Source organism: Lutra lutra, chromosome 11 (assembly GCF_902655055.1).
Source record: "Lutra lutra chromosome 11, mLutLut1.2, whole genome shotgun sequence".
Classification (NCBI taxonomy): Eukaryota; Metazoa; Chordata; class Mammalia; order Carnivora; family Mustelidae; genus Lutra; species Lutra lutra.
This window is the reverse complement of record NC_062288.1, coordinates 85,526,104-85,544,212: the sequence shown is the minus strand read 5'-3', so window position 1 is coordinate 85,544,212 and position 18,109 is coordinate 85,526,104. Positions and strand designations below refer to the sequence as shown.

The 18,109-nt window shown below is 38.5% G+C and overlaps 1 protein-coding gene across 2 annotated transcripts in view; it reads left to right on the top strand.

The window, feature by feature from the left end:
• The window catches only part of TNPO3 (transportin 3), a 92,784-nt gene that overhangs the window by 24,049 nt on the left and 50,626 nt on the right, over positions 1 to 18,109 (top strand). For both annotated transcript variants that reach the window (XM_047694475.1, XM_047694476.1), the window contains 3 exons: positions 6,102 to 6,302; positions 7,270 to 7,343; positions 9,044 to 9,200. In XM_047694475.1, the coding sequence (XP_047550431.1) occupies positions 6,102 to 6,302; positions 7,270 to 7,343; positions 9,044 to 9,200 (432 nt within the window). The remainder of the gene's footprint in view (positions 1 to 6,101; positions 6,303 to 7,269; positions 7,344 to 9,043; positions 9,201 to 18,109) is intronic.

Genomic DNA, 18,109 nt, shown 5'->3' with positions numbered 1-18,109 from the left:
CATTTTATCTCTTCCTGTCTGATTTGAATGCCTTTTATTTCTTTTTCTTGCTTAATTGCTTTGGCTGAAACTTCCAATAAGAACTTCCAGTGCTGTGTTGAATTCAAGTGGCAAAAGTGGTCATCCTTGTCTTATTCTTGGTCTTAGAGTTTTGAAAAGCTGTCAGTGACCATTGAGTAGGATGTTCATTGTGGGTTTTCCATGTATTGTCTTTTTTATGTTGAGATAGTATTCTTCTTTTCCTAGTTTGTTGTGTCTTTGTCATGAAAGAGTGTTACATTTTGTCACATACTTTTTTTTTTTTTTTAAGATTTTATTTATTTATTTGTCAGGGACAGAGGGAGAGAGAGTGAGCGAGCACAGGCAGACAGAGAGGCAGGCAGAGGCAGAGGGAGAAGCAGGTTCCCTGCCGAGCAAGGAGCCCGATGTGGGACTCGATCCCAGGACACTGGGATCATGACCTGAGCTGAAGGCAGCCGCTTAACCAACTGAGCCACCCAGGCGTCCCTGTCACATACTTTTTCTGCATCAGTTGAGATGTTTGTCTCTTTTCCCCCTTCGTTCTTTTAACGTGTGGTATATTACATTTTTAAATTATGTTGAACCACCCTCACATTCAATGAATAAATCTCAGTTGGTCCTGGTGTATAATCCTTTAATGTAGTGTTGAGTTTGGTTTGCTAGCATGTTGTTGAGGGTATTTTCCATCAATATTTAAATTGATATCTAGTTTTCTTGTAATATCTTCGGCTTTGGTATTAGAGTAGTACTGGTTTCATAGAATAAATTAGGAAGCATTCAGTTTTTTGGAAGAGTTTGAGAAAAATTGGTCTTTAAATGTTTGGTAGAGAACACTGGTAAAGCCATCTGGTCCTGGGCATTTCTTTACTGGGAGGTTTTGATTAAATATTTTTACTAGTTATAGCAGTATAGTCTATTTAATTTTTCTCTTTCTTCTCAATTCAGTCTTGGTCCATTTCATCTAGAGTATCCGGTTGGTTGGTATACTGTAATTCATAGTATTTCTTATAATCTTTTTTTTATTTCTGTAAAATTGATAGTAAGTCCCCACTTTTTTCTTAGTTAAGATAGCTAAAGCTGTGACAGTTTCTTTTTTATCTTTTCAAAGAATCAAATCTTCGCTTTTCTGTTCTCAATTTTATTTATCTTTGCTCTAATTTTACTGTTTTTGTCCTTGTGCTAGCTTTGGGTTTAGTTTGTTCTTTTCTTTTTTCCTTAAGGTGTAAAGTTAGGTTGTTGATCTGAGATTTTTTTTTTTTTTTAAGATTTTATTTATTTATTTGTCAGAGAGAGAGAGAGAGAGAGAGCGAGCGCACAGTCGCACAGTCAGTTAAGTGGCTGCCTTCGGCTCAAGTCGTGATCCTGGGGGCCTGGGATCGAGCCCTGCATTGGGCTCCCTGCTCAGTGGGAACCCTGCTTCCCCTCCCACTATCTTGCTTGTGTTCGCTCTCTCACTGTCTCTCTCTCTCTCTCTGTCAAATGAATAAATAAAATCTTAGAAATCTAAAGTAAAAAAGATACTTGAAAAATAACTGCTTGCATCCCTACCCCTACTTTTTTTGTTTTATTTTTTAAAGATTTTATTTATTTATTTATTCATTTATTTGTCAGAGAGAGACCCAGCACAAGTGCAGGTCAGGGGGAGTGGCAGGCAGAGGTAGAAGCAGGGTCCCTGCTGAGCAAGGATCCTGATGTGGGACTCAATCTCAGGACTCTGGGGTCACGACCTAAGCCAAAGGCAAACTCCTTAACTGAGTGAGCCACCCAGGTTTCTCCCCTACCCCTACATTTAACAGTTCAGAGGGAAATGGGTTTTTTGTTTTGTTTTGACTTTTGGTTCTACCCTCCTTTTTGAGACCTCTATTTTATTTTTATTATTTTTTTAAAGATTGATTGATTGATTGATTGATTTGAGAGAGTGGAGGAGGTGCACACAGAGGGAGAGGGTGAGGGAGAAGCTGAAGGGAGCCCAATGTGGGGCTCAATCCCAGGCTCTGGTATCATGACCTGAGCTGAAAGCAGACTTTTTATTTATTTATTTATTTATTTGTCAGAGAGAGAGAGAGAGAGAGCACGCACGCACGCATGTACACAAGCAAGGGGAGAAGCAGGCACCCTGCTGAGCAAGGAGCCCGATGCTGGATTCAATCCCAGGATTCTGGGATCATGCCCCGAGGGGAAGGCAGACACCCAACTGACTGAGCCACCCAAGTGTCCCTGAAGGCAGACTCCCAACCCACTGAGCCACCCAGGCACACCTCTACATCTCTACTTTTAAGGAGGTGGAAACATTTAAATCAGTAATAAAGATTTTTACTAGTTTCTCCCATTCAGATTAAAGCACAACTTGACAGGGAGCAGTCAATGAACTTTTTTTACCAGAGTCCTGATCTGGTAGGTTGACAGATTTCACTTGGGAGAAAGACATCCTACAGTTCAGTTTTAACAAGCAGCAATATTGGAGTTTTTGTTTGTTTTGTTCTATTTTGTTTCTTAAACACTGATTCAGAAAATGGGATGGTGCAAATGTATAATTTATAACTTGGCAAATTACTGTATATGGGTGTCCTTATAGCTACCCACCCAAATCAAGAAATAGAACTTTTCTCGGCATTCCAGAAGTCTTCGTTGCTCTGTTTGACATACTGCTTCCCTCTCCCTGAAAGTAACCGCTGTCCTTTCATAGTAATCCTTTCTTTGTGTTCCTTTGTAGTTTTTAGTCTTGTTGTTTTGAAAAATACGCCTTTTGAGTGTCTTCTAACCTGTAAGTTCTCTCTCTCTCTCTCTTTTTCTCTCTCTCTAGATTTTTTAACTGTTGAGGAATCTGGGCCGTTTGACCTGTTGAGTTACTCTTCATTGTGGATTTTGCCATATGTGTAGTTACGATGCAGCTCTAGTCTCAGAGCTCTGTATATCCTGTAAATTGCCGGCTACATCCAGAGGTTTGATGAGACACAAGTTTGATCCTGTCATTGTTCTTTTGTCAGGATGCACATAATATTTGGTTGGTTGTTCTCATGATCCATTGTGAAACAAATTACCTTAGAACTTAGTGACTTAAAAATTGTTTCAGGAGCACCCAACTGGCTCAGTCAGTAGAGCACGCAACTCTTGATCTCAGGGTTGTGAGCTCAAGCCCCACATTGGGCATGGAACCTAATTTTAAAAAAAATAAAAAAAAAACCACAAAAATCATTTCATTGTATCTCACAATTTTGTAGATCATAGATTTGAGTGGGCCTCTGTGGCTGATAGTTCTGCTCCATGAAGCTTGGTGGGTGGGCTGGTCTGGAGATTCTAAGATGGCTTCATTTACATGCCTGACACTGATAGACATGGCTAGAAGGCTGGACTTATTTGGACCCCTCTTGCTTTCCGTGTAGTCTTAGGTTTCTTTACATTGTCTCTCCAAAGAAAAATCGGAGTTCTTAAATAGTAACTGTCCAAGAATTTGTGGACATGTATTAAGACCAATAAATATTTGAGGGAGACACTTTGATATATCCTGTTTCTTTTTAAAGTTCACCCACTCACTTTATCCCCATCCATGAATATCGCCTGTAGCAGTTATTACTGTGGTGTTGAAATAGTAATTGTCTATTTTTCTCATTTCTTCTTACCTTTATTAACTAAGCATTCTTCTGTAAAAATGATGTCTTACATCTTACAAATAACTTCGCAGTTAGTTATTTGATCATTGTTCACATCAGTATGGACTTGTGGGCATTTGCTTTATTTTTGAGTTTGTAATCCAGTACTACCGTATAGTCCATTTTCTTACACCAGGTTTTTTATCTTCGTCCATTGAGCTCTTTCAGGTTGGCTTCTATTCCTTTGGGCTTTAGACTGTTTTTTGTTGTTGTTTTAGATACTGCTGTTGTTTAATGTTATTATTTCCAGTTTATTTAGATGGATGTCTAGTATCTCTATATTTTTCTGGTAGACTACTTTTTTAAAAATGTGTTTTCTGGCCTGCTTGCGTTGTAGAGATATTATTTGGTTCATTATTTTCTTTTTCCTCCTATATCTGTATATAGCATTTGGCCTCATTTGCTTATTTTTGTGTGAAATTAGTCTTTTTTGAACTTTAGGAGGCATGGCTAAGAGTAGTATATTCATCTCAAAGAACTTCCTTTTCTGTTGTCTGATAGTATTTACAAATGTGGTTTGATTTCTAAGATTTCCTGGTTTTGTTACTTCTTCTTTTCTTCCTTTGTCTCTGTTTTACTTATCCTGTATAATATTGATTCTCTTGACAGCATTTTATCCTCAGTTTGGAGTCCTGTCCTTCCACTTCAAGAATTTATAGAAGCTAGACTATACCATCTCCTTAGATTTTATGTAGGCCTCTTCCACTCACCTCTTCTACTCACCTGCTTTCAGATCTGACAACACCTTTTCTATTTTCAGTCCTGAAATTGTCTCTGTGTTCTTCCCATTGAATACTTTTTGGCTCTTTAGGTGTTCCTCTGCCCTTACATCCATTAGATACCCTGTTGTTTTCCTCTGCTTCTGCTTTTACTGAAGCTAAAACTACACAGGTCTTACAGATGTCACTGTTTTTTTCCCAATCACTTATATTTTGGGGTTCTTAGACATAACTAGATAATACCTGGTTTTGTTGTAAATGCCCATAGTGCTTTAGTTTTGCTCTTTGACTGCTGTGTTTTTATGAGGGCATTTATGGAGATTCCAAGGTTTCATAGAATCTTTTTGCTATTATATTTTTTTAAATAGCAGTTAGAGGGGCGCCTGGCTGGCTCAGTTGGTAGAACATGTGACTTGTGATCTCAGGGTCATGAGTTCAACCCCACATTGGGTATAAATCTTACTTAAAAACAAAAACAAAAAAACTAGATCATAAAATACCAATTTGCACAAAATACATTTTGATGGCATATTAAACTACAGGTGTGCTTGAGTTACTAAATAGCTAAAAACTAATGTGGCTGGAGGATTTTTTGTGTGACATAATGTTTTAGGTTATTTTTCACCATCTTATCTGATTGAAAGCTAAGTTTTATGTTAATAAATCTCTAATAACCTTCAGGGTCTTTGTTTTCAGTTTACTTTGGGAACTTGTACAGGCCATTTATTCTACCTGTTTCTCTTCATTGACTCCTGTTTATCTGTGGAAAGATCCTGAATCATTTTGTATTACTCGTGAAGTGCTCTAGCTTCATAAGAAATTAACTGGGTAACTCTTTGTGATCTCCTACTATTGCCTCTGCTCCTGAATTGAGATTGAAATTTTTTTTTTTTCATTTCATTATTGCCAACCTATTTTAGCCTGTCCCAAGAAGAGGCAGTTTGGTAGAATTGGATTAAAATTAATCAATTTTAATTTGTTGCCTACTGTGTACTGCACAACTTTGTTCCCAAACTTATCTTTCAAAATAGAACTTTTTTGTAACTGTGACTATCTGTTAAGAGACCAAATCCTATGCGTTCATTCCATTATTATTTCCAGAGATACATTTATTTTCTCCTGTGAAAATGATTTTAGTATTATGTATATAAAGCACTTTGCCAGACAAATACATTAGAAAATGATAGAAGTATATGAAATATTCATTTGGGGTGAGATGGTTTTTCTGCTAAAAGGAACTGAAGATTGAAATGTAGGCCTACTGAGACCTATTTATAGATACATTAAAATGTTTCTCAGATTCAATTCTCAAAGTGAACAAAATCTTATTTATTTTAAGTGGAAAAGAATATCCAACCTATAGATGGGATTGGAAGTTACACAGTGACGTTTTAGTTTTAGTAGGAGTTTTTGGGACTTTCTCCTTCATATTCTCCACACTATACAGTTAATGATTCTAATCAGCAAGATTAGATCTGTTGATCTGATTGATAACTTGCAGGTCTTCCTAGAATGAGTCAGAAGGATTTAGTAATACTTTCGTTGAACAGGGCCTTTAAATATATAGTTTGAGGTATTGGCTAAATTAGTGGGTAATTTAGCTTGTCAGGTTTTTAACTTTGGTCACATATGTCTTTATATATGTTGAGGTGTAACATTAAAATTACTTAGTACAATAGTCTTTAAGACATTTTGTCTGGTTTTCTTTTAGGTTCATGCTTGGGAGATTTCAGACCAGTTGTTACAGATCCGACAGGATGTGGAATCATGCTACTTTGCTGCACAGACCATGAAAATGAAGATTCAAACCTCATTTTATGAGCTCCCCACAGACTCTCATGCCTCTTTACGGGACTCATTACTAACCCATATCCAGAACTTGAAAGACTTGTCACCTGTCATTGTAACGCAGGTAAATCCTGTGCTTCTCATCAGGAAAGTTTATAAGGCCATTTGGATTTGTCAAATTAATTTTGATGGACATTGCTAGGTTATATGAAGTATTGTTAACAACTTTATTATGGACTTACTGCTATATTCTTAAGTGGATAGAAAGTGAAAATCTTCTGTGTTAATATTAGAGTTTATTTGATTTCAAACCAATTTAAATACCAGAAGTGGGGGAGGTGAGTATAGATTTTCACAGGCAGGCATATGTGCCCCCCCCCCCCATTAAAATTGCAGGTGGTAAAAACACTGTATACTGTACTGTTCTGGGTCAGATGTCTGCCTTCTTGCCTTTAAAAAAAATCATTTCTGGACCAGTTGGCTAGTTAAAGTCTCATGAATGAAATAGTGTAGCATCTGGCCCTTCCCCCTTTAGACTGGTAAATACATTAAAAAGGGAAACTGGAGGCTTCCGTGATACATACTCAATGTGTGTTCTCTGCCTGGCATAGAAGTGCCCTTGAAGAGGAAGGAGGCTTTTGCATAAGGCTTCAAGATGAGAAATGGAAAGAGAAGGGAAATGGCATTCCATTACTTGAGGAGTGAATCAAAGGGCTGACTTTGTCCGTAGCTTTGGCCTTTTGGCAAAGTGTAATTTATCTGTCCATGAAGTTCTGTGGTATTGCCAAATAAAAGTAAGTATTGATATATTCTGAGGAAGATCTATAGTCTGTTCTTTCTGATTTCTTTTTGTTGTTTTTGGTTTTGTTTTTCATTTTTAGAGGTTAACTTTTAAATACTAACAATTTGTAGCTAGCCCAGAAGAGTTTACATTCTATATGTAATTGTGGAGGTGAGGAGAGGTAGGGTGGTTGTCAGTCTTTGTTGTCATATTGTTTGGATAAAGTTCAGTTTCTTTGCTTTCCGGTTAATATTGATGGTGACCCTATTCATGCGTTCTATTCATTTATTTAATCTCTCTTCTTATTCAGCTGGCTTTAGCAATAGCAGACCTTGCCCTACAGATGCCTTCCTGGAAGGGGTGTGTACAAACATTGGTGGAAAAGTAAGTAACTTGTATTAATTATATTCTAGCATTTGGAATTGCTGTTAACCTACAAAGAGAAATTTGTTAACATTAGCTAGATATTTGGAATATTTCCCCAAACTCTTAACAAAGAATTATTTACTATTAACTTTTGTTAGATAAAAAGAAAATAATTGAAAATTTAAATATTACAGAAGTGTGTTGTGTGGAACATAAAAAACTCTCATAATTTATACACACGTTTTTTGAATTAACTGCAGCAAAGTCTTTCATTGTCTTGTGGATCACTCCCACTAACTGACATGTCAGCAGTTCTATAAAAACATTATCAGAATGGGGCACCTGGGTGGCTCAGTGGGTTAAAGCCTCTGCCTTCAGCTCAGGTCATGATCCCGGCGTCTTGGGATCGAGCCCCACGTTGGGCTCTCTGCTCTGCAGGGAGCCTGCTTCCTCCTTTCTCTCTGTCTGCCTCTTTGCCTACTTGTGATCTCTGTCTGTCAAATAAATAAATAAAATCTTTAAAAACAAAAAATAAAAAACAAAACATTGTCAGAATGTGTAAGATTATATTAAATTAGAAGTCATTATGAGTAAAAGTTCTTACTAATTGGGGTTTGTTTCATATCTGTCAAAGGGACAATATGATTTTTAGATACACAGAGCCTGCTACTTTGAATAAAAGCATTTCCTCATGGTCTTGGCCAGATAATCTTGATATTTGCTTGCATTTTGGCATTTGGTTAGGATATTATTTTTTAACAAAGTGGATGTCCTTTTTACCTCCAACTATAATGTGTTATTAAAGCCTTTATATGGATAGTTTCATGTTTTTTTTTAGAAAATTTTCATTAAGAAAATTAACACATGTTCCTTGAAAAAATTCTAATAGTGTGGAAGCTTTCAAAGTAAAACCCTTTTTTCTGGGACGCCTGGGTGGCTCAGTTGGTTAAGCAGCTGCCTTCGGCTCAGGTCATGATCCCAGCGTCCTGGGATCGAGTCCCACATCGGGCTCCTTGCTCATCGGGGAGCCTGCTTCTCCCTCTACCTCTGCCTGCCATTCTGTCTGCCTGTGCTTGCTCTCTCTCCCTCTCTCTCTCTGACAAATAAATAAATAAAATCTTTAAAAAAAAAAAAAACAAAACCTTTTTTCTCTTCCTATTTCTGTATTTCATTAGGTAACCACTATTAATGGTTAACTCTGTAGTCCTCCAGACTTTAAGCATTTTAAAATAAATCAGTGCATATATATTTTAATATACCTATGTATTTGTTCACTCATATGTAACATATTTCATACACTTTTTTACTTAGTACATTGTGGACATCTTCTCATGTTAGGGCATAGATGCTTCTTTCACTATATTGGCTATGTATGTTCCATTGTATAACTGTTGTAACCTTTTATATCCTAATTATGGAAGACCTTTTATTTTCCAGTATTTTTGATACTATAAAAAAGTATTGCAGTTCTTATTTTTGTATACTTTGCATGTGTATGTGAGATTTTTCTGAGAGAGAAATTTCTGTAAGTGGAGTTGCTGGGTCACAGATGATACAAGTGGAAATTTTGATTTCCAGATACCTTTCCAAAAAGTTTTGTTTTTGTAGTGAGAATGCTGCTTTTGTTGTTATAGGTTATTCTGAAGCTTGTTGTTACCTTATGTGATTGTGTATTTTCTGATTCTAAATAACTTCGATCTCTCCCTTTCCTTTTCCAGATACAGCAATGATGTAACTTCTCTGCCTTTTCTACTGGAGATCCTTACAGTGTTACCTGAAGAAGTACATAGTCGTTCCTTACGAATTGGGGCTAACCGGCGCACAGAAATTATAGAAGATTTGGCCTTCTACTCTAGTACAGTGGTATCTCTATTGGTGAGTAAGTATGAAATTACTAAGTTGCTCTGTAGGGGCAAAAAGCCATGATGGTTATTTTCTAATTCAATTGCATTATTGTGAAATACAGATTTCTTTTTTTTTTTTTTTTTTTTAAAGATTTTATTTATTTATTTGACAGAGAGAAATCACAAGTAAGCAGAGAGGCAGGCAGAGAGAGAGGAGGAAGCAGGCTCCCCGCTGAGCAGAAAGCCCGATGTGGGGCTCGAACCCAGGACCTGGGATCATGACCTGAGCCGAAGGCAGCGGCTTAACCCACTGAGCCACCCAGGCGCCCTGAAATACAGATTTCTTTGCAAAAATTGGCAATGATAATACTGTGACATTTGTAGAACACTACAATTAAATACTTTTCAGATTCAGAAACTGTACTTTTTTTTTTTTTTTAAAGATTTTATTTATTTATTTATTTATGTGAGAGAGAGAGCGAGAGAGAGTGAGCACAAGCAGGCAGAGAGGCAGGCAGAGGCAGAGAGAGAAGCAGGCTTCCCAATGAGCAAGGAGCCTGATGCGGGACTTGATCCCACGACCTTGGGATCATGACCTGAGCCAAAGGCAGCAGCCCAACCAACTGAGCCACCCAGGCGCCCCAGAAACTGTACTTTTTGAGCTTGTAAGTAATACTGTGAGGGTGATGTTATTTCCATTTTATGAATTAGATATATAGGCTTTAGACATATACAACTGCTAATTCAGAATTTAAACTCAGGCTTTCTGATTACACTTCCTTGCTTTTCTACTACTTCATGCTACAAACTATTGGCTCTTGACAAAGGACCATGCTAATGTGTAAATTTACTTAAGGAAAGGATCCTCTCTTAAGGATCAGTTGAGATTTTGATAGGTGGTTCAGGTCTTTAGTTGACCCTTGAGCAATACCACAATTATAAATGAGATAATACTACACCATTTTTTTAAAAAAGTTAAATGTGGGGCACCTGGGTGGCTCAGTGGGTTAAAGCCTCTGCCTTCAGCTCAGGTCATGATCCCAGGGTCCTGGGATCGAGTCCCGAATCAGGCTCTCTTCTCAGCAGGGAGCCTGCTTCCTCCTCTCTCTCTGCCTGCTTCTCTGCCTACTTGTGATCTCTGTCTGTCAAATAAATAAATAAAAACTTAAAAATTAAATTAAAAATAAAAATAAAAAGAGTTAAATGTGATTAGGTCCTTTTTGACTAGGTAGACATTTTAATGCTATAGACCAGTGATGGGTAAATTTATAGTCTATGAACTAGTCACGTATTTCTGTAAATAGAGTTTTACTGGAACATAGTCATGTTCATACAGTTATATATTGTGTACGTCTGTAATTTTGAGCTGAAGTGGCAGAGTTGAATAATTTTCACAGAGACCACATATAGTCTATAAAATTTAAAGTGTTTACTCTTTGGCCCTTTAAAGAAAATATTTGCTACTTCTTGAACTTGATTGTATTAAATTATCTAGCCCACATCTCATTTTAGGTCTTCATAGCCCAGGTCAGTTTTTTCAGTAATGTGGTTATAGATTATTTCTCAGGGATTTGCTTCAGTACTTTTGCAACATCATAGAACTTTTTATTTGAAAAGACATTTTTTACTTAAAACTGTGTTCAGATTGGTGTTAGAAATTCACTGGAAAATTATTCTTGTAAATGCGTTTTTCAACTTACCATTTATTTTAAAGAAATAGTATTATTGAGAATTAGAAAATGCAGAGTATATTCAAACCATTTGGAGATCACACTATTAACCTTTTAGTACATATCCTCTATGAACATATGACAAATTTTTTATTTTTATTTTTATTTTTTTTTTTATTTTTTTTTTTTTTTATTATTTATTTGACAGAGAGAGATCACAAGTAGACAGAGAGGCAGGCAGAGAGAGAGAGAGAGAGAGGGAAGCAGGCTCCCTGCTGAGCAGAGAGCCCGATGCGGGACCCGATCCCAGGACCCTGAGATCATGACCTGAGCCGAAGGCAGCGGCTTAACCCACTGAGCCACCCAGGCGCCCTATTTATTTTTTTTTAAAAAGATTTTATTTATTTACTTGGCAGAGAGAGAGATCACAAGTAGGCAGAGCAGCAGGCAGAGAGAGAGGGGGAAGCAGGCTCCTTGCTGAGCAGAGAGCCCGATGCATGGCTCGATCCCAGGACCCTGAGATCATGACCTGAGCCAAGGGCAGAGGCCCAACCCACTGAGCCACCCAGGCGCCCCGACAAATTTTTTAAATACAAATGAGATTATATTTTACCTATCCTCCTGAAGTTTCTTTTTCAGTCATCCAGCTTCATCCTTTCATTTCAGTAAATTTTTATATCCTCTAATAAGTACCCAGATCATCTTCACATTTCCCAAGTTCATCCTAAAATATCCTTTTTTTTTTTTTAAGATTTTTATTTATTTATTTGACAGACAGAGATCACAAGTAGGCAGAGAGGCCAGCAGAGAGAGAGGGAGGAAAGCAGGCTCCCTGCTGAGCAGAGAACCCGATATGGGGCTCGATCCCAGGACCCTAAGATCATGACCTGAGCCGAAGGCAGAGGCTTAACCCACTGAGCAACCCGGGTGCCCCATCCTAAAATATCCTTAACAGCATTTTTCCAAATCAGTATTCATTCTAGCACCATGCCTTGTATCAGTTTATTATGATTCCTAATCACAGCTTCTCTTCCACCTCTTTTCAAAACAACACTGATTTGAGTTGAGATTGGACCAGTTATTTTATAGACTGTCTTGCCTTTTGGATTTTCTGGTTGCCTTGTCTTTGTTTCATTTAGTTTGTTTTTCTGTTCTCTGTATTTCCTTTAATTGGAAGTTGTATCTAAAACAGCTCTTCTCAGTAGGAATTCCTCTAGAGAATTAAGCCTTAATGCCCTAAAGGCATCCATGGTATGAACAGATACTCTCCTATGCGTTAATAATGGTATGAGTATACTATCTTTAAGATGATGGAGAAAACAGTCACCCAGATCCTTTTCTTTTTTTTTTTTTTTAAATTTAATTTACTTATTTGACAGAGATCACAAGTAGGCAGAGAGGCAGGTAGAGAGAGAGAGAGAGGAGGAAGCAGGCTCCCCACCGAGCTGAGAGCCCACTGCGGGACTTGATCCCAGGACCCTGGGATCATGACCTGAGCCGAAGGCAGAGGTTTAACCCACTCAGCCATCCAGGCACCCCCAAATCATTTTCTATAAGACTTTATTCTTTCTAGAATCCTGGTTGAGAAAGAAAGTCTTAATGATTGATTTTAAAAGGTTAAAGAATTTAAAAAATTTTATTTATTAATTTTTAAGGGGGTGTTGATTTTAAAAGGTTAAAGAATTTAAAAAATTTTATTTATTAATTTTTAAGGGGGTGGTGCGGAGAGGGAGAGACTCTTAAAGCAGGCTCCATGCCCAGCGCAGAATCTGACATTAGGCTTGATCTTAGAACCCTGAAATTATGACCTGAGCCAAAATCAGGAGTCGGACACTTAATCAACTGAGCCACTCAGATGCCCCAAAAGGTTCAACATTTTTTACTGGAACACATCATAGATACCTCACGTGGCATCCTGTCAGAAGAGAAAATACTTTTGGGTGACCTTCCATTAGTGATGTTAGGGTTAACTAGATTAGGATGATGACGGTCTGATTCTTCCATTTATAAAGTTTGTTTTCCTTCTTACAAGGCAATTTGTATGATGGTAGTTTGTAGAATAAAAATGTTCAATTCCATATCAACTTTTGCCTAAGGATTTTATTTTTATTTTTTTAAAAAGATTTTATTTATTTATTTGACAGAGATCACAAGTAGGCAGAGAGGCAAGGCAGAGAGAGGAAGGGAAGCAGGCTCCCCACTGAGCAGAGAGCCCAGTGTGGGGCTAGATCCCAGGACCCTAGGATCATGACCTGAGCCGAAGGCAGAGGCTTTAACCCACTGAGCCACCCAGGCGCCCCTGCCTAAGGATTTTAAATTCTAGTTGGTAATCATTGTCTTAATAATTTCATTATGGTTTGCAAAATAATATTTTAATAATTTTGCCATTTTTTTCTGTGTATGTATTAGTTGGCATTCTTGTGAGTAGTCTGGCATTCTTCTACTAGAAAGGCACTATAAATCTTAAATTCTTTTTTAATTTCCTGTTTGCAAAATAAGGTTTTGATTTAAACCTGCCTCAAGTGTCTCTGTTTTTTTCTGACCTCTCTTTATGGAGTGTTAGGACTCATGGATTTTCATTGATTTAGGGTCTCAAGTAAAATCATTCTTTTGATGCTTAAAATATTATAACTTTGGCCATTAGAGCATTTCTCTCCTTCCTAACAAAAAAATGACTAATACTCACCTTGTTACCTCCTTGCCCCAGATCTATAATCCTTGCTTTCTTTTAGTATCAGTCTGGATCTAGTCAGAAGTGAGAAACCACATAGTAGCATGTAGGAGTGTTTAATATAAAGAGTGATTAATTCTAACAGGAGGTTACAGTGATGAGGGATTGTCTAGTAAGAAGTAAAGAGAGCTCTAAAGAATATAGGCATAAAACAGATAGAAGGAGCAGACATTAACCCCAAGGCTGAGATAGGGTTCCCAAGAGAGGAGGAGGTTACCCCCTCCCAGGGCTGAGATCCGGACCCTATTTAGAGAAGGCACAGTATTGTGGAGAGGTCGTTTTGGCACTCTGTGCTGCTGAAAATTAGTCTTTTTGAACTTGCTGGAAATCTGTCTTCTAAGAAGCCCAGAAAGCTATTCAGGGAAGGTGTCTCTTTGCCACAAAATCACTTTGGTGTGGCAGTACCAGAGGAAGCCACTGGCCACTATGTACTGCAGACACTGGAGAAACTGAGCACACTGAATCCAATGCTGGAGAAATAATTCTTTAGGAGCCAGAAGCACTTTGCTATAAATCCATTGGAGAGAGTGGGGGAAATGCCAGGGAAGCTGGTGGCCAGTGCCCTGCAGGAGGCAGGCACCAGAGGAAATACGAGTCTGGGGCTAGAGGAGCTGCACGTTCTATAGAAGGCTACCAAGTGAGCACGCTAACACTGGGAAGCAGAACTCCTTTCCTCTTGTTTCTCTCCTGTGGCCTTCTGACAAAAAGTCAGTGCTGCTTGGCATAGGAAAAAATATTTAAGGGGCCATTTTTACAGAGTAGTCTAAAAGGGTGAATTTGGTGCTGGGACACAATATATCTATAGCCAGCCTTAGTCTTCTTGTTCGACTAGCTTAGCTTTCTGTTTGGTTAACTCTTTTACATACATTTAAACTCCTGTGCAGGGGCCCCTGGGTGGATCAGTTGGTTAAGCATCTGCCTTGGCTCAGTTCATGATCTCATGGTCCTGGGATTGAAGCCTGCATTGGGCTTCTTGCTCAGTAGGGAGTCTGCTTCTTACTCTCCCCTGCTTGTGTGCACTTCCACTCTTTCTCTCTCTCTCATGCTCTCTCTCAAATAAATAAAAATCTTAAAAAAAAAAAAAAACTCATATGCAATGGCATAACAAGCAAAGAGGAAATATGCAAAGCTACTACAGCCCTCATGTATGTATTTATCACAGGAGTTCTATAATTCATATGTATGGCTTTCTTGCACAACTCATTTCATCTTTCCCCTGATGCTATAGACTAAATATCTGTCTGTCTCCCCTTTCCCCCCACCAAAATTTATATGTTGCTGTAGACTGAATATTTGTGTGTGCGCCCAGCCCCAATTTATATATTTATATGTTGAAACCTAGTGCCTGATGTTGTAGTGTTAGAAGAGGCTTTTGGAAGGTGATTAGGTCATGAATACGGGACCCTCATGAATGGGATTAGTGTCCTTATAAAAGAGACCCCAACCCCAGAAAGCTCCCTTCCTTCTTATGTCATGTATAAACATAGATGAAAGGTCCTTGATTATCAAACAAGAAGCCAGTCCTCACCAGACACTAGATCTAGGGGGTACATTGATCTTGAACTTCCCCAGCCTCTAAATCTGTAAAAAATAAATTTCTGTTGTTTGTAAGCCACCCATCCTATTGTACTCTGTTATAGCAGCCTGAATGGACTAAGACACCTGCATTGGTCAGAACCTTAGCTGGTTGGTGTTCTTTACTCTTTGAAGTGACCCTAACTTTCATTCCCAAAGAGTATGAGCCCTCAATAATCCTGCCTTTTTGGGTTGTTGCTTCTGTAGTTTTCCATTAACATTTATTGTTAAGCATGGAAGTACTAAGAAGCTCTCTAGAAAATTCTGTGAGTTCCACACTGAGAACTCTTTGCTTCGATTGTGTAGGAGGAACTCAGTTTTTCTTTTTTCTTTTAGATTTTATTTATTTATTTGACACAGAGAGAGACAGGGAACACAATAAGCAGGGGAAACGGGAGAGGGAGAAACAGCAGGAAGCCTAGCGCGGGGCTCCATCCCAGGACCCTGGGATCATGACCTGAGCCAAAGGCAGACGCTTAATCAAATGAGCCACCCAGGCACCCCGGAACTCAGTTTTTCCTTGGTTACTGGGATCAGTAACTCCCATCTTACAGATTAACACCCTCCTCCCTTTTTTTCCTATTAGTTCAGTGGCATAAAAAGCCCATATTGTCCAGGTAGTTGACTTATCTTCCAGTTCACTTGCATCATGTTTGTATTTCCTGGTAGAAGCTTTCCTTTCTTGGGGACCAAAATCTCCAACAGAGGTCAGAGTTGCTCATTACTGTATTTCCCTTATTCTGATATGAGTTCCTGGATTACATAGGATGCCATTATGATTAGATATGACATTCTGTGAGCCTGTGATTAATACCGTGCTGATAGAAGCACTGCAAGCAGAGAAGGCAAATCCATATCCAGCTTATAAGTCTCTTTCTTCCTGTGAGTCTTGTTCTTCCAGACAAATCTCTGCTTCCTTTGTGATAGAAGTTCAATGTAATCAATCAGCCTGGTCCTTTGGTAGATGGTGCCATTTTAGGGACTCAGTATTGGTCTCTGCTGCTGGTAGATTTGACACTCATCATTAGTTTTTAACTTACTTAGTGGAAGTCCTTGTTAATCCTTGTGTAACCTCTATCCCAGCTACTATGGCCATTTTGTTTATGAGCCTCTTGAGCAAGGTGGCTGGGGAAAGAGGCTGCAATTATAGAGTTTCTCATTTTGTCTATCTGTCGTTGAAAGATTCCTCTATAGTGGATATCTTTTGGTGGGTATTCACACAGGACAGGAATTTCTCCACAGCCTGTGCCTATTTATATACCATTCATACATACTTCTGCCTCAGAATTCCTTGTCACCAAACTTTTAATCATGCTTCTTCCAAATATCTGGTCATCCAAATCATTGAAAATTGTCCATAAATAAGTATAGATCCATGTTTTGGGTCACCTCTCACTCCATACGTGGTGGACAACCAATTATATTGCTTGAAGTTCTGCCCTTTAGGATTTTCCTTCAACCACTGTCCTTTCACTACAACCACTGTCTCTCACTGTCCTTCACTGCCTTTATGGGTCTGTAATTCTGCAGCTGTCCACCTTCAGGTGGTACCAGCATGTTGTGTACATCATTCTGTAATTTGGGCTTGAGTTTTCTTCTTTAGTTATCTAGGTTGTAAGAAACATCCAGGAGATAGGAGGCAGTAGGCACGGATTGAGGGAAATGAATCAGTGCAAGAAGAGTTTTTGTCAAAGGAATCTGACCTACCTGCGCATGCAGCTTTCTTATACCTTTTTGAACTCAGTTTCTTGTATTCCGTTTGTGTTTGATGATAGGTTGCTGTTATGCATGCCCATATTTAGGTAGTTCAGACAGTACTCAGTTCATGATGAGAAGCTCAGGCCTTGTGATCACCTGATGTCCTGTGGATAGATGTTCAGTATCTACCAAGGTTTAGTAGCAAGCCAGAAGGTGTTTCTCAAAAGAATAATCAAAAGAAGGTGCAGATTTGCTCCCAGGTCCTAGATTTCTGTACTCTTCATTTTCCTGGGTACTTCCCAGAGGTGCCATGTACTCATTAAATCCAGAATCTCTAGGAAGTACATTCATGTCAATGAGATTGACTCAAGTTAGTGGTATATTCCAGTCTCCCATGGTCCGATACCCTTAAAATCATTCCCATGTATGTTTCCCAGGTTTCTTCAAATACATGTTAGCAAAGTTACAGTTTTCTTGATAAGTTATTTCCTCTTGTATATACCTGTCCCCCCTGGAAGATGCTAAGATTTGGCCATAGTTGTGGTGGCACAGAAAATGGTTGTGGTAAGTCTTGAAGAGATTGGGCATCCCATCCCCTGTGAAGGCACTTGTCTCAGAGGAGGTTATTACAGGGCTTTCAAACTGAAGAAGCCTATTCTTCTCGGACACTGGAAGGCACACTACATCTACTGGTAAGAGACTCAGTAATTTGGGAGTTCAAGATTATCTGTTCCATTAGGGTCCAGACACCAGATGTCTCTTTTTCAAGTTTCAGAATTCCATGTTTTACAGTTTCTTAAGTTTCACATGAGAAAATTTGTTGAGATTGTGAATGCAGCTGTTTATAATTTAGCAAGCCACACAAATTATGCATATGAATATCAGCCCTGGAGCTACTCAAAATAAGAACCTCATTTAGAGCGGTTGTGGAAGCTTTGGTTCTCAGACTATGACTTGAGTTAAGGGACCTGAGCTTGTTATTTTCTTTTTGTAAGGACTGAAGTGAAGCCAAAAGAATCCTGTCAATACCGCAGTCCTCATAGGCATCATTACTGGCACAGTGGTCAAGTGCAGCAGCCACTTGGACTTCCAGGGCATATGCTTGACTTAACACTTCCTCATAATTGACAACAGGCAATAGCTTGATTTGTTGTAATGAAATCTGAAAAATTTGTCCCAGTGGTACTTAATAAGGTCTGTAATTCTGTCATATAGCTTGTCATGTTACAGAACCCAGAAAATGAAATAGTCCAGAATTGCCATGGA